This window comes from Adelges cooleyi, unplaced genomic scaffold (assembly GCF_023614345.1).
Source record: "Adelges cooleyi isolate 19-005CV unplaced genomic scaffold, UGA_ACOO_1.1 ACOO_flye_CR_arks_rails_tigmint_CR_PRNA_23, whole genome shotgun sequence".
Taxonomy (NCBI): Eukaryota; Metazoa; Arthropoda; class Insecta; order Hemiptera; family Adelgidae; genus Adelges; species Adelges cooleyi.
The window spans coordinates 8,386,052-8,400,957 of NW_026095893.1; the positions used below are offsets into that span (position 1 = coordinate 8,386,052).

Here is a 14,906-nt window from a genome sequence, read left to right on the forward strand (position 1 = left end):
AAAATTATTTATAATATTTATTAGATGAACTTACAGCTTCGGTTTTTATTTATCGATTAATGTCGATTAACAGTGAAAAAGAAATGTTGTAAGCTATGAAAGAGAAAGAAAGTAGAGCTAGAAAATTCAGACGTACGAGCAGTGAAGAGTAAGAATCTCTACTTGATATTAACATACTACTCTACGGTATATATTGGTATTACATACTCTATGTAAAAGGTGTATTATCGTGTTCAGTGTATGAAACAAAATGGTGTTAACAAAATGCGACTTCTTAGGCCGTCTAGACCATCTAGACGCGTTTGTTAAAAGAAACTTGTCATTAACATTAAAATTTAATTCCACGAATCCGTGCGCTTTTATAAAATTATACTAAATTTAAATAATAATTATAAATATAGAAAAATATGTTTAATCGACTAAAGACAAAAACTAGTTTAAAATATAGCTTGTGAATGCTACACAAATGTGTTTTCGAAATTTGGTTAGGGACTTTGTAGAAACGACCAGACAGTAGACACTGAGTTTTATCACGAGGAAACCAAAAGAATATTAGTTGATATCGTATGTTTTTCGTGCCTACGCGAATGTGCTAAAACATTGAGCCAGCAATTTAAGTATTAATAATACTAGAATAAAAAAATGGATATATTCAACGGACGAAATCATTCTAGTCAAGAAACCTGGTTTTTAATATTCTAATAACTATGTAACAAAGATCATAAAAAAAACAATAGCAATGCACTATAATTTGTAAAAAATATACAAACAAAATAGTTACTCATAATTAATAATTAATTGAAAAAATAATTAAATTTAAAAAAATACAATTAAAAGAAAATTTTATAGACAAATGTAATTTATAAAAATCCATTATTATGATAAACTCAAAAGTAAAGAGGTCTATGAAAAGCAAAAACAAAAAAATTATAAAAATTGTATAATGTAGTAAATAAAATGTAAGTAACAAACAAAAAATCATTAATAGGTGTGTGAAAAAAGCAATACTTCATATTCGTAATCAGCGTGAAAAATACTATCGAATCAAAAAAAAACAAATTCAAAAAAAAGGTGTCCGGTAAAGTAGATTTGTTCCAAACAGTTTACAGAAACCAGTTAAAAACGACATTTCCACTTGCCAAGGTGGGACGGTAAAGACCAAGGCGGGAGGCAGGTTGGTCGACCTGATTATAACCCGCCCTGGCGTTCCAGATGATTAGGATCTGACCAAATCTTCCCAAACATCGTCGTCAAGGTCGATGGTTTGAAGCTCGGACAAAAGCTGGCGTTTGCGGGCGACTTTTTCTTCCTCTTCGAATGTCATACCACCGTTTCGAAGTGTCACGTCGCCAGCCGCCAGTGGACCCAAAGTCCTAAGCGCTTCCAAAGATGAAGCCGACGACAATTTGACACGAGCCGTCAACATGGCGCTAAACGGAGGATTGAGCTATTTTCTAACCGTTTCTCTTTCCATCCTCAGAACATCCAAAAGGGAAAAGCCAGACACGACTTTTGAAATGTTTTCAGGTATCCCGTATCCTTCTTAAGAGGACGCCACACCGCCCAATTTTAAGGAGTAAAGTATAGGCAATTTTTTACAAAATCTTAACTTAAGGGTTAAACTGTGATGTGAAGCTAATCGAAGCATCGAAGCTAAAAGTGTATCTAGTATCTACTCACACGTGCTAATCAAATAGAAAAGACAAAATGGCTTTGAGCAATCTCTAAATGGTATTCAATCTTTTGTTCAAATTTTGAAATTTTCTTTTTTATCCTAAATTTAAGAATTTTTGGGTAAACAAAAATATATATTGAGAGAATAAAAATATTCATACAATTATTGTTTCGACTCTATATGGCCAATACATTTAACTTGTCAGGCTATACATATATATATAAACATATTAATATATTATATATAAACATATTAATATATTATATATAAACATATTAATATATTATATATAAATATATATATATATATATATTGACTTTTTTGTGTACTTAAGTATGTTGTTCGTGAAAATTTTGGAAATGAGACAAACATCCTGATCAATAAGATAGAATTCATGGCAAGTGCCAAGAGAACATTAACTTAGCGCGATATAAAAAGGTTCTCGGCCATTTGAATCTTTTCCAAAACCTCACCCATCGTATTTTTATACTAATTTGTACACTTTTATTTCTAATAAAAATGTAGGTAACACTAACGGTTTTATTTTTTGGCTGTCAATCAAAACATAATTTTTATAACGTCATAGGTGTCAATTTTTTATGTTTATTATCATTTTTTAATACTATTTAAATTGGAATATTATTGTATTTTGTAATTTTTAATATTTTTATCAATAATAGTGCTCATCGTTGGTAGCCATCACCTCGATTAAACAATTTAAATAGTCAATTAACGCCTACCGAGAGATTCACTAACTTATTAGTTTATTTAAACATGTAACGTATAGGTTCACCAATGATTTATTGATAATAAAATAGTGTTTTTAATGACCGAATTTAGTTAAGACACAAAATATATTTGTTTTGGAAAATATAATTAGAAAAGGTATTGTTTATTTATTTATGAACTTCGATGCAGAGATGAGAAGGTATTGTTTTTAAAATGGTGTGTTATTTTTAAAATTAGTTTAATTTTCAATTTTTGTGTCTGAGCTTAAGAAATCTTCTAAACTGCTAAACCGATTCCTTCGTGTAGCAAATCTTTAGATCAGAAATCGTACCTTTCAGGGTACTTTTACAAAATGTACAAAGTTACAAAAATGTCGAAGTTTCATGAAATCGGAAGACCTTATTATTTATTCTATTAAAATGTACACGAGAAAAAATAACCATTTTGATGTTTCGGATACAATCTTCGGAATATCAATTTCTCCGAGTGGGTGCAATGTGTTGTGTATAACGTGATAATTATGTCACTGTACTTTGTTTTAATGACCGTTTCGGTTGGTGCATAACGAGGGTAAACAAAATTATATTAAGCTGCGTGCCAAATTCCGGAAAAAAATGGTCATTTAAAAGATGTCCAGCTGCCGAGATATGCAAATGTTCAAATTATAATTCGCTTTTAAAGGCCAACAAATTATCATCAAAAAAAGAGTTGGCCGCCATTACGGTTTAGGTACACGGGTTTTCAACACGTTTCGTAATTATTACCTAATACCTATATACTACATGACTAACCTGCCATAATGAGTGCAAACACTTTGGCACCATGCAATGATAATACAGCGTGTATTGTAATAGGCGACGTATGTTACATACATAATATACGGTCTACGACAAACATATATTTTCCTAGAGCCACCGGCTGAGTTTAAAAATAATTTATATCGTACTTGAAGGCATGTTATCATCTCGACGACGTTCTCTGTTGGTAGTTTTTGGCAGTCCAGTGGTCACCGCAGTCGCCGCCACATTCGGTTTTGGTACATCTGACTAACACGTCGCTGTAATTAAGTTAATTTATCCGTTTTTATTATCCTTTTTTTTTATTTAACAATGATATTGCGCCGGTTTTGATTATATCATAGTAACCCAATGATGTCGTGTTATTGTCCAAATTGGATGAACGAGAGCCTTTTGCAAGTGCCCATCGACCTCAATCACCAATCGGACTTACTCAAAGTAAACGTGTAAACAATCAGTAATAATATTATCTTGTATGTTGTCTTACCTATCGTTTTGTATTGTTTCATTTTTGAACGCCAGATTTTTTTTTTTTAATTTATTTTGGAGAGAAAAATATTAAAGGTAACAGGTAACTTTCAACCTTAATACGGACAGGGGCTAGGGCTTAATAATAATAGTCTGTCTTTAAATTCCACAACTTTTTGTAATGAAACTTTAACCATGAAAATTATACGATAAATTAATATTATTAAATGTAGGTACACAATCAAATGTCCAAGAAGTTTAAAAATATTGTTTTAACGACCATTTTATGAAAAATAAATATAAACAGTATAAAAATTATAAAACTAAAATAAACTTTTGCCGAAACATAATGACTATTATAAGAACGTGCGACTATTTTTGGCCAACACACCGTTAGCCGTATAGGTTTTCGTATACATGTGAAGTAACAATGTTTTAAACATTTTAACTTAGATTTTCAAAATCAGCTGTCAAACATATACTAATTATGTTTTCTGATCTTAACGCTGATTTGGAGTGTGTTCAAAACGTAACAATGCTATGCGGTTCGTGTCCACAACACCGTGTTGAAATTACATTATTGTTTTTTGTAAATCTGTAGAATCGGCTTTGTTTTTATTAAATTATTTAAAAATATATGTTAACAAATTTTTAAAAATATACAATAGTATCATATATTTATAAAAAAAAATTATATGCAATAAAATTAAACTCATTCAAACACTGTGACCTAAAAAACTAGATTTTTATTTCAGTGTTTGTGGTTAAGTAAAACTGTAGGGGAATAGAAGTAATTGAGTATTCTATTTGTTTTAAAAATGTTTTATTGGATTAGATAATTGTCTCAGCATCATTAATGGAATAAACTTAAAACTATGAACTAACCAATAATTTAACGTGTTCGCTTATAAATATTGTAAAAAAATTGTTTTCGCCGCCTTTCAAAGCTTAAAAGTTTTTTGAAAAAACAAAATATAATTTGTATTATCAAATTTACTTGTTTTAACTCTGAAAAATGTTAATCCTGGCATATCTTGCAGAATATGTTTTGAAAAGTGTAAATTTTATTTAAAAAAAAATGTGAATATTGTTATTTTTAGATTAACACAAACAAAATATCGTCCTTTTTTACGTTCGTTTAGACTGCTAAAATGATTAATACTATTTGTTTGTAAACCAGTTACAGACACTATCAAATTTTGAATATCATATAATGGCTTTTGATCTGAAATACTAATTTTGTTAATTAAAATTAGTAGTTGTCAATCTGTATAAATTATATAAATTTACATATTTTCTTTTAGTTTAAATATCTAGTCAAATTATAATAAAACCAATACGACTTTTTCCATTCTATTTTTTTAAGTTTTATATTTTAATTTGTGCAGTATTAATAGTACTTACATCATATTTTAGGGAAATAAGTGTACAACTACGAACATTTTATACACGTTTTTGGTAACTACAAAGATATTTTGAAGCTATTAAAAATCGTTTTGTTAAGACAATTTACGCGCTGTCATCTTGACATGAGACGAAGATCTTTACACATCGCCTAGTATTTATGCTCGACCATGTATCTTGGTCAGCGTTTAAAATATAAAATGTGAAATGAAATACAGTATGCAAAAATGAATTATTTAGCTTTATAGTTGAATGATGATTTTAAGCTAATACTGATAATAACGATTATTAATTACGCATAAGATTAATACTAATTGATATACAGATTAAATTTTATATGTTATAACTGCATCTTAAAAAAATATTCAAAGTTGCCCAAATTTCAATATCTTTGGTAGTTGTATTTTAATGATTGATATGTGAAATAACTCAAATAAGTAAAGTACTGCTATATAATTAATATTACTTCTATCTACAGTTTGGTCTAACAAAAATAAATAGCAGAAACCAGGTATTGTAAACGCTGAAAATCTGATAAACATTTGAACAAGATGGATATCATTTTTATGATTACCATATTATTTTAAATAAGAAAGGTTCTAAAAGCATAGAGATGAAACGCGAATTTAAAGTTTTTAGACTTATATTTGTGTATATTTGTCCAGTATATAAAATTTTACAAATTGTAATATTATTACCTAGGAAATTATAGAAAATCAAAAATATTTTTCAACAAATTTTGTGAGAATACATACTTTTGCTAAAAATAGATTTTCAGAAGTAAGGTCATTTTCCATCTATGATTTCTATTATTGCTATAGTAAAAATAGCTCAACAAAATATTGATAAATATTCAATAAATCAATTAACAATCACTTCTGTTTTTGTTTGCTATTTATATCAATAATATAAGAAAATAAAGAACATATGCCAAAATATTGATTTGTTTCATGCGGTATTTGATCAATATTTATTAGGTTATCAAAGGTATTTTGTGCCAATCGTTTGAATTAAAAGACTGCCAAGTAAAACTAAACTAACTTTACCATGCAAATGACCTAAAATACATGATTTACAGTGTCAACGATATTAACAAATACCGGATTGAATTTTTATCACACTGAGTAATCGTCAAATCGGTTGTCATCGATTGAGTGGTTTGCCAAAAAATATAACATATGACTGTTAGGGTAATAGGTTTTAAGCAAAATATCTCTCGTGTCAAGGTTAAGTGCAACCTACGTATAAGCTTATTTTTTAAAAATAACATTTAGCAAAAAAGGAAAAAGCCGTACAATAATATAATATAACGAGGTGTTTACTGAAGAAACGACTATTTATCATCAACCAGCCTTTTAGCCTCCATTTAATTTGCCCTTTTTGTAATTGGCCTTGTCAAAATTTTAGTATATTTTTAGGGACCAGAAACTGTTCATGTTTCAAAATTTTTCAAGGAAGGCAAAGACGGTAAATTTCTTAGCAACATAGCACCTGATGCCAAAACGCTATACGAGACGTTTCGGAAAGGCGCAAAAATTTCCAGTAACAAATAATATTATATTTTTTTCAATATATTGCTTATAGTATTTTTTAAATTTATATTTCTGCATATTTTGTCTAGACAATGGAAAATGCCTAGGCTGGAGAGAAAACATCAGCAAACCGTTTCAATGGATTCATTACAACGAGACTTTGCTCCGGGCTCGGAATTTTGGTTCGGGTCTCTTAGGCCTCGGCTTGCCGAAAAGCAATCAAATGTTTATTGGGATTTACAGCCAAAATTGTCCAGAATGGATTCTCACAGAACAAGCAGCTTATTGTTTTTCGATGGTGATAGTGCCGCTATATGATACGTTAGGCCCAGAGGCCTGTTCTTTTATTATTAATCAAGGTAAAAAAAAAAATGTAAAAAAAAATACTGAAAATACTATTAGATAAGTTTAATTAAATAGGGTAAAGAGAGTAAATATAATTTAAGAAATGTTGAACTTAAATAACTAAACCACCTTGATGGTAGATACTATACACAGTCGTAATCACTTCATATTCAATATCGTCGAAATACCTTACTTTCATAATAAAAATAAAAAACACTTATTTATCAAAAATAATTATAGAATCGTCTTGTCAATGTCAGAAATCTGAACAAAGTGTAGATATTAAATCATATTGTGTGATGATTGAATCCCATGTCAAAGAAATTCTATTACAGCGGACATTACCGTTGTGGTAGTCGACACGGACGAGAAATGTAATCAGCTTTTGGACAGGTCTCCAAAATGTCTACGGAAAATTGTCGTCATTCGTGGCATTCGGCCATCGTCCAATCAGAAAGCCAGAAACCGCGGTATTGAGTTACTGACATTCGAAGAGGTGGAAAAGTCGGGAGCGTCAAAAACATTTCCGGAACAGGTAAACAAACCAATATGATCTTTAGGAGTCAATCATGTTGTTTTACTGTCAAACAGCCACCGAAACCCAACGATTTATGCACAGTGTGCTACACTTCAGGCACAACAGGACTGCCAAAAGGGGTGATGTTGACACACGGCAATGTCGTGGCAGCGGTCAGCGCTGTCCTCGTTCAACTCGCTCACTACAGGCCAAATGTCGGGGATGTGATGATCTCTTATTTACCACTGGCCCACATGCTGGAGAGATGTTGTGAAGTGTGTGACAAGCTAATGGGAAATCTATTTTGTCTATTTTTTTTTATTTCCACATTATATGCCTTTTGCAGAACGGAATGTATTTGGTCGGCGGCGCAGTGGGTTTCTACTGCGGCAATGTGAAATTTCTTTTCGAAGACATGCGAGTCCTTAAACCGACTATCATGCCTAGTGTACCTCGCATGTTGAACCGTATTTACGAACAACAGATGTCTACAATCTCTCCGTGGTTTTTTAAACGACTAATGTATAACATGGCAATCCGGTCGAAAGAAAACGAAATTAAAAAGTTTGGTTTGTCTCTTACTTGTAATCAATTTGCATTTTTCAGGATGCTTAATTCCGTGTTCCTTTTTCCTAGAGGTATCGTTCGGAAAAACAGCATGTGGGACAAACTAGTGTTCAGTAACTTACAGAAGAACATGGGTGGAAAATTGAGATTAATGATAATCGGTTCGGCACCTTTAGGTGGCCACGTTTTGACGTTTATGAGGTGTGCTTTAGGATGTTTAGTAAGTTGCATTTTGTTGTAGATACTTGTTTTTAACGTTTCCTCGTAAACGTATATCCATTAATAAATGTTTAGTCTTGAAGATTGATTTAGAACAACATCGGGGGCTGCATCGAAAGGCTGCATGTTGCATTGTTGCATAAAACTTATAACCATGCCGCTATTGTTTTTATCAGGTGGTTGAGGGATACGGTCAGACTGAATGTACTGCCCCAATAACACTATCGATTCAAGGGGATATGAACACAGAACATGTGGGGCCACCCGTGGCTTGCAATTTAGTAAAATTAGCTGACGTACCAGAAATGGAGTACTACGCGTCAACGAATCAAGGAGAGATTTGCGTGAAAGGATCGAATATTTTTCAAGGATACTTCAAAGATCCCGAAACCGTTTCGTTTGATGAGCACGGATGGCATCATACTGGAGATATAGGCATGTGGCTTCCAGTAAGTTTAATGTAGTATATACATTAAAAATTCATTCAATGTAACATCCATTGAAGAAGAAAAAAACAATTTATTGAATATTTACGAAATTTTTTTTAAGAATGGAACGCTTAAAGTAATTGACCGAAAGAGACACATTTTTAAATTATCACAAGGTGAATACATTGTTCCAGAAAAAATTGAAACAATTTATATGAAGAGCCAGTATGTCCATCAAGTTTTTGTTCATGGAGAATCGTTAAAGGTAATATTGTTTTTACAAACTACATAACAATCTATCTAAATTTAATAAAAACCTAAAAAATTGTTTTCAGTAAAAGTATTATTTAAAAAAAAAAAACATGAATAATTGTAATTAAATAATATTTTGGTACATTTGCCAAAATAAGTGTATAAGTTAATCAAATGACCATAATATTGACATTATAAAACTTTAATTAAGTTAATACTTAAAAATTATAACTATAAACTGAATACCAATAAGTTGAAGTTGTCACTTTTTAAATAGTTTTAATTAAAACTAGATTTCTACAATTTTTGTTACACTTAATTTATCATTCAAATTGGCTCCGCGCCAACTTAAAGCCCATTTACATCTAGCTATACCTACTAGATGAAATAAAAAAATAACACAACATTTGGTTTTATTTAAATGTTATTGTGTATATGTTGAGACATTTAAAGTAGTTTAACAACAGCTATCATACTGCATTAATAATTTTTAAAAAAATGTTGATGTTTTCATAAATAGTTTACCTAACCTAATATATTCTACTTTCAATTTAAAAATAATAAATATTATTAAAAAACTGATTTCCTTAACAGCACTTAATACTTAATAGCTAATGTATTTGGTTTCTTCTGATCACCCTTTTAATAAAAAATTATACCTACTTTTTTATTTATTGTAAAAAAACACATCGAAAAAACCTATAGTTTATTAGTTTTAAATACAAAATTAATTAAAAAAACTCCTGTCTGTTTAGTCTTGCATCATAGCAATAGTCGTTCCATCAGTTGAAGTGATTAAGTCTTGGGCACATGAAAACGGTATATCCGGTACATTATCGGTATTGTGCGCTAACCAGGAAGTAAAAAAACTAATAATGGACGATATGACGGCATGGGGAAAAGACGGTGGTCTGAAGTCATTTGAACAAGTAATCCAACGATTTTACCTTTTCTAAATAAATTAAATTATTATAACTGACCGTCCATCAATTTTTTCAAAGGTTAAAGATATTTATTTGCATCCCGATCCATTCTCCGTGCAAAACGGACTGTTGACGCCAACGTTCAAAATGAAACGGCCACAAGTGAGGTCGTACTTCGCACCGCAAATCGAGGACATGTACATCAAGTTCAAATAGGCAATTTTCATTGAGTAAATTATGGTTTTCAAACAAAATTATATACTATATAACATTAATTTGTACCTCTATGTACGAACAAGTAAACCCGCATATTCACTTTCAATAATTCAACAAAACCTTTAAATTCACTTATTGCGTACCTATAACTGTTATTATACTGTTTCCAAAATCAAAATAATGTGTGTAATGTTGTAGGAAAAATTATAATGCGAACTTAATTACTGTACACGATATTTAAAAAATATCAAATCACAAATCTGTATACTAATCTAATATGTAAAATTAATTAATTAATATTAATATATAAAATCCATAATGATTAATGTATAATTTAATTGATAGGCTAACTGAATTTGTCGAATTACAGTGGTTTGTCAACTTAAAGGTTAATAATGAGTTATTACTCTAATCAATACTATAGTATTACTTTGGTATTTATTAGATGTTACACGCGATTACGTATACATTATAATATAATAATAGTCCTATAGCATTTAAATAACTATCTGTAACAACCGATTTAGTAGATGTCATTTTGTCACAGAACCTTCGTCAATCAACACACTAAAATTATGCAGAGCTTCTGGTGCTGGTTTCTTATCCCATCGAGAATTCGGAATTCCTATAAATTATATAGTATTTTTAATATTTATAAAATTAAAATCGGAAACAATTTATTTGATTAATAGTAAGCGAAAAATACTTAATGTGTTATTGTGTATGCATCATGTGCATCATGTCGAGTGACAATCAATTAGAAAAAATTACTACTTAGTATTTCACTAAGTAGTAACTAGTACTTCTTATTGATATTTTTTACTTTGTACTTAAACCTTACATAAAAATGTTTTTCAAGTACAAAGTATTTTGATGCACTGGATAAAAATGTATTTTAAATAACTGATTATTTTACAATAATTATTATTTTTCTAATTCAAAAATTGCCCAGGTTCGAATATCGAGGGCTTGTAGCGCCCACCCTTGAGCTTTATTCACTTATATCTAATGGTCTTAATATTATTTATAAACACAGGTTTTATTAATCATAATAATTCATAATACATACCTGATGGCGGTAGAACTATTGATAATATGTTATCTATGAGTTTGGATTTGAGCATTCGATCGCTATGAGTAGTGTACGAGAGCGACGGCGATGAGTTGACTTCTATGAGCCATGGCTTAAGATTATTGTCGACTATAATATCATAGCCATAACATTCAAAGCAATGTTTATCGTTTGACATTACACTGCTAACGGCTTTCAACGACTGTACGATTATCCAGCTTATGTTTTCAAACAGAGCCCGAGTGTTTATTTCACCTCGAGTGCTGTTCAAGTATAGTTTTAGATTTTCTGTAGACCATTTCCCTCCATGCACACTGTTGTACTCCTCGCCTAAAAATCAATAAGTCTATTTTCAAAGTTTCATTATGTGAACAAATTTTAGAGTAACGACCGGCAAATGTTTAAATTATAAGGGAATTTGTAATTATAATAAATAGGTAGTGGAATTCATCATACTCATATCCTTATATCTACAACGACTTATTAATTATAATGTATTCATTACCGAGTTTTTGTATGGACACGTTGGTCAGGTGTGCGAACAGATTGTCGATATTGTCAACATGACTGTTATATTTGACGCTGCAGAAACGGCAAAACCCGTAATTGAACTGATACGCTTTGAGAGGATGAAAAGAAGTGACCAAAACATAAAGGCGTAGGTCAAACTTTTTGCCACATATCAAAAGCGGATTATCTATGTACCTGTGAATCGGCGGACAAACAATGTAAAAGAATAAATACTTTAATCCTAGAATCCTCATATTTCCTCGTTGTATGCCCAAACTACCTCAATCCGTTCTTCCTCGTCTTATCTACAAAAGACGCTAACACTAAACTTCCTCTTACAAAGTAATGAATCCCTCCATTTCAGAATGTTTTCGATGTTACCTCGATATAATGTAGGTATCTTTGGAGGTCGGGGTACGAGTGAAACGCTTTCGGCTTGTGGACCATTCTTTGAGCTTTGATAGCTTGTCGATCAAGAATATTCCGACACCTCGTGATTTACCGCACGGCTTCATGATCCAAGTACTCGGATTTTTACGGTACTCTTCCAGAAACAAATGGTAATCGGCAGGCAGTATGTAAGTCGTTGGTATGATATCTAAATGAAACCGCTGGCCAACAGTGCCGACCGTACGAGTTACATTCGAGGTACTATTGTTCAGCATTTCTCGCCGATACCGTCTGATGTTTCTGTTTCAAAAGTTTAACGCAGTATTGACGTACAATGAAAAACATAAGCACAGGTGATGCGGAAAGCAGTAAGGGACCTCTTGTCAGCAACGTTGACTTAAGGCAAAACACAAAACATAGATAAAGGTCGAAAATATACATTTCTTACAGAGTGTCAATAATTGTATCTCGGAGTTTCTGAGATTAGGGTATAGGTCGAAACGTCGACTCCAATCGAGTAATAGTCAGAATTAGTATAAGTAGATCTCGGGTAAAGAGTAAAGACCTCTTGTCAGCCGACTACGTCACAAAATTCAAAGTGCAAAAACTTGATAATTTTCTAAGATATACCAGGTGTTAAATTATTCACAAAACAATCTAGGTTCAGAGAATAGTACAACAATACAATAGACAATTTTGGAAAATGCCGACACGAGGTCTCTTTTCGTTTTCCACATCACATCACATTATGCAAAACTCATAACCAATGCAGTGACTCTTCATAACAAAGTAAAACATATCTATCATCCGCCAATCGTCAATCATCAGTCAATAAAATTGTCTATACAATTTACTTCATATAAAAGAGTAGTCATGAGATCAACAGCTCCCCCCTCCATCTATAAGTTTTTCCATATAAAGAGAGGATGAGTTAATTTTGTATCTGGAATATCTCGAGTCTTTTATCTCAATTTGACAAGTGGACAAAATTGATTTAATTTAATTTATTACGAAATTAAAATAATAGTCCAGTTTTAAATAGTTGATAAGATTACAAGCGCTACAATAATATAAATGGCAACTCGCAATACCTGATAAGTAAATCTTTTCGCGTGAGTTGGTAATGGTTCAAGAAATGATTAATAATTTGGTCCTCTTCCAGACGGTAATATTGTTCAGTACTAAATAAGCTACGGCAAGTATGTACATTAGTCCAGTATAGATTCCATTTGTCTTCTGGGCCCACATGTACCCAGCCGCGTTTTTCAAAATTATTCAACAACACCGAACGATTTACGTCTGAACAATAAGCTATACTTTTCATATCAACAGGATTTATCTTTTTTTTTATCATTTAAAATAAATCACTAGAATAATATACACGTATCGGGTACCAATACAATGAAAATATAATAATATTTACATCGTATTAACTAATTTCCATGTCAACAAAACTGTTTAATTTCAGTAATCGTTAAACAACAATATAATATGGATACGTGCCACATGTCTATGTTAAAAATGTGGCAAACCTAGAAAAAAATAGCAGCAACCTTAGTATTTTACTTACAGAGCGGTTGCTGCACTACTAAGTTATCTGACTCTATCTGAACTACCGCGCCTTTATGGCTAAATAAAAAAAAATTTAGAATTGTTAAATAATGAAAGGGCTGCATCCGGGTTCCTTGCTATAAATAAAAATAGTGTTTTAAGATATAGGTACTAATTTTTAGAAAGATGGGCTGGAGAAGTTCAGATCCTTTAATAATTCTTAAAGCTCCCTCAGAATATCGATAAAAAAAATAACAAATTCTAAAATTGGTCAACGTTAGGTTTACTGTTTTTACTACCAGAAGATGTCGGCAATATGTTTGCTTCCAAATTAATGTAAATTAAACCAACCAATAAAAACATTTGTTTTTTTCTAGATTATTTAGTTGATAACTCTATTCAAATTATCAACCTTATAAATGTCCTAAATTTAATTTAATTTACAAAGACGATTAACACACCTAATAATCAAACCGAATATCTTAAAAACAAAGTGTTAAACATCCATTGAACTTCTTCAAAGCCACTAACATATACAAAACTATTAAAACATAAACTTGAATGCAAGTGAATGACTTGTTATATAATCACAGAATTAGTATATCAATTTAATTAACACTTGTGAAGATAATACCTTTTTAGCTTCGATTCGATAGCTGAGAAGGTATTGATATTGTAATGATGTGTTCTTTTTTTGTGTCCATGATCCATAACAACATTAACATTCTATCCAAACATTTCATCAATTTCATACATTATTACTGGTATTACTTTTTAGATAGTGATATTTTAAGTAATTTTGCTCTAAAAAGTAAAACGCATTCTGCATAGATTAATATATACCTACATAATATGTATGTTTTTTTTTTATTTGAAAATTATACAATCTGTAATATATTTAATTACAATAAGCATAAAAGATGATTTTTAAGGTGATCAGATGTATAATAATATATTGAGACAATAGACTTGATAGAAAGGGTCAGCCAGTGCTGGTACATAATATGTATTAACGCTAAAAAAAAAAATGGGTGTATAATGTTTTTGTTCGTTAGTTCTTCTGCGTGCGCCTAATATATTTATGATTAAGCAGCTTATTGTACGCCCTTGTTAATAGATAGCTAAAAGTATAAATGTAATTAAAATATAGATGAGTAATTAAAATGTCTTAATTAATTATGTAAACCATTAAGAACTAGGTACTTTTATCTTTGACAATGGTGCGTTTTGCAGCAATCAATGAATTTTAAATAATTGTTTTCAACAAAGGACATCGTGCGGAATATGTGTTGAGACAAAATTTGATGGTGA

The 14,906-nt window shown here is 30.9% G+C and overlaps 2 protein-coding genes across 3 annotated transcripts; one reads left to right on the plus strand and one right to left on the minus strand.

The window, feature by feature from the left end:
* Positions 1–3,386: 3,386 nt before the first annotated feature.
* Positions 3,387–10,394, plus strand: LOC126835811 (long-chain-fatty-acid--CoA ligase 5). Of its 2 annotated transcripts, none has more exons than XM_050568635.1 (11): positions 3,387–3,639; positions 6,492–6,615; positions 6,695–6,964; positions 7,286–7,485; positions 7,542–7,742; positions 7,814–8,036; positions 8,106–8,254; positions 8,430–8,702; positions 8,803–8,946; positions 9,689–9,862; positions 9,935–10,394. In XM_050568635.1, exons 1-11 carry the CDS (start codon positions 3,553–3,555, stop codon positions 10,070–10,072), a joined length of 1,983 nt encoding a protein of 660 aa, XP_050424592.1. In that variant the 5' UTR covers positions 3,387–3,552; the 3' UTR covers positions 10,073–10,394. The 2 variants fall into 2 exon arrangements, with proteins under 2 accessions (XP_050424592.1, XP_050424593.1); XM_050568636.1 differs by having other exon boundaries at positions 7,814–8,031; positions 8,104–8,254.
* Positions 10,395–10,566: 172 nt separating this feature from the next.
* LOC126835858 (polyglutamylase complex subunit TTLL1-like) lies at positions 10,567–13,368 on the minus strand. Its single transcript, XM_050568704.1, has 5 exons — positions 13,136–13,368; positions 12,036–12,344; positions 11,650–11,849; positions 11,142–11,474; positions 10,567–10,697 (listed from the first exon to the last, which is right to left on the minus strand). The coding sequence occupies exons 1-5, from the start codon at positions 13,366–13,368 to the stop codon at positions 10,606–10,608; spliced, it is 1,167 nt and encodes a 388-aa protein (XP_050424661.1). The 3' UTR covers positions 10,567–10,605.
* Between the last annotated feature and the right edge of the window lie 1,538 nt (positions 13,369–14,906).

What these genes read in the sequence shown, in the direction of transcription:
- LOC126835811 (XM_050568635.1), top strand. Translation starts at nt 3,553, where the DNA reads ATGATGTCGTGTTATTGTCCAAATTGGATGAACGAGAGCCTTTTGCAA. An exon ending in TGCTGGAGAGATGTTGTGAA is followed by an intron (nt 7,743 to 7,813) that starts GTGTGTGACAAG and finishes TGCCTTTTGCAG; the next exon opens with AACGGAATGTATTTGGTCGG. An exon ending in ATATAGGCATGTGGCTTCCA is followed by an intron (nt 8,703 to 8,802) that starts GTAAGTTTAATG and finishes ATTTTTTTTAAG; the next exon opens with AATGGAACGCTTAAAGTAAT.
- LOC126835858 (XM_050568704.1), bottom strand. Translation starts at nt 13,368, where the DNA reads ATGAAAAGTATAGCTTATTGTTCAGACGTAAATCGTTCGGTGTTGTTG. An exon ending in CGAAAAGATTTACTTATCAG is followed by an intron (nt 12,345 to 13,135) that starts GTATTGCGAGTT and finishes CTTTTGAAACAG; the next exon opens with AAACATCAGACGGTATCGGC. An exon ending in GATACCTACATTATATCGAG is followed by an intron (nt 11,850 to 12,035) that starts GTAACATCGAAA and finishes GCCGATTCACAG; the next exon opens with GTACATAGATAATCCGCTTT.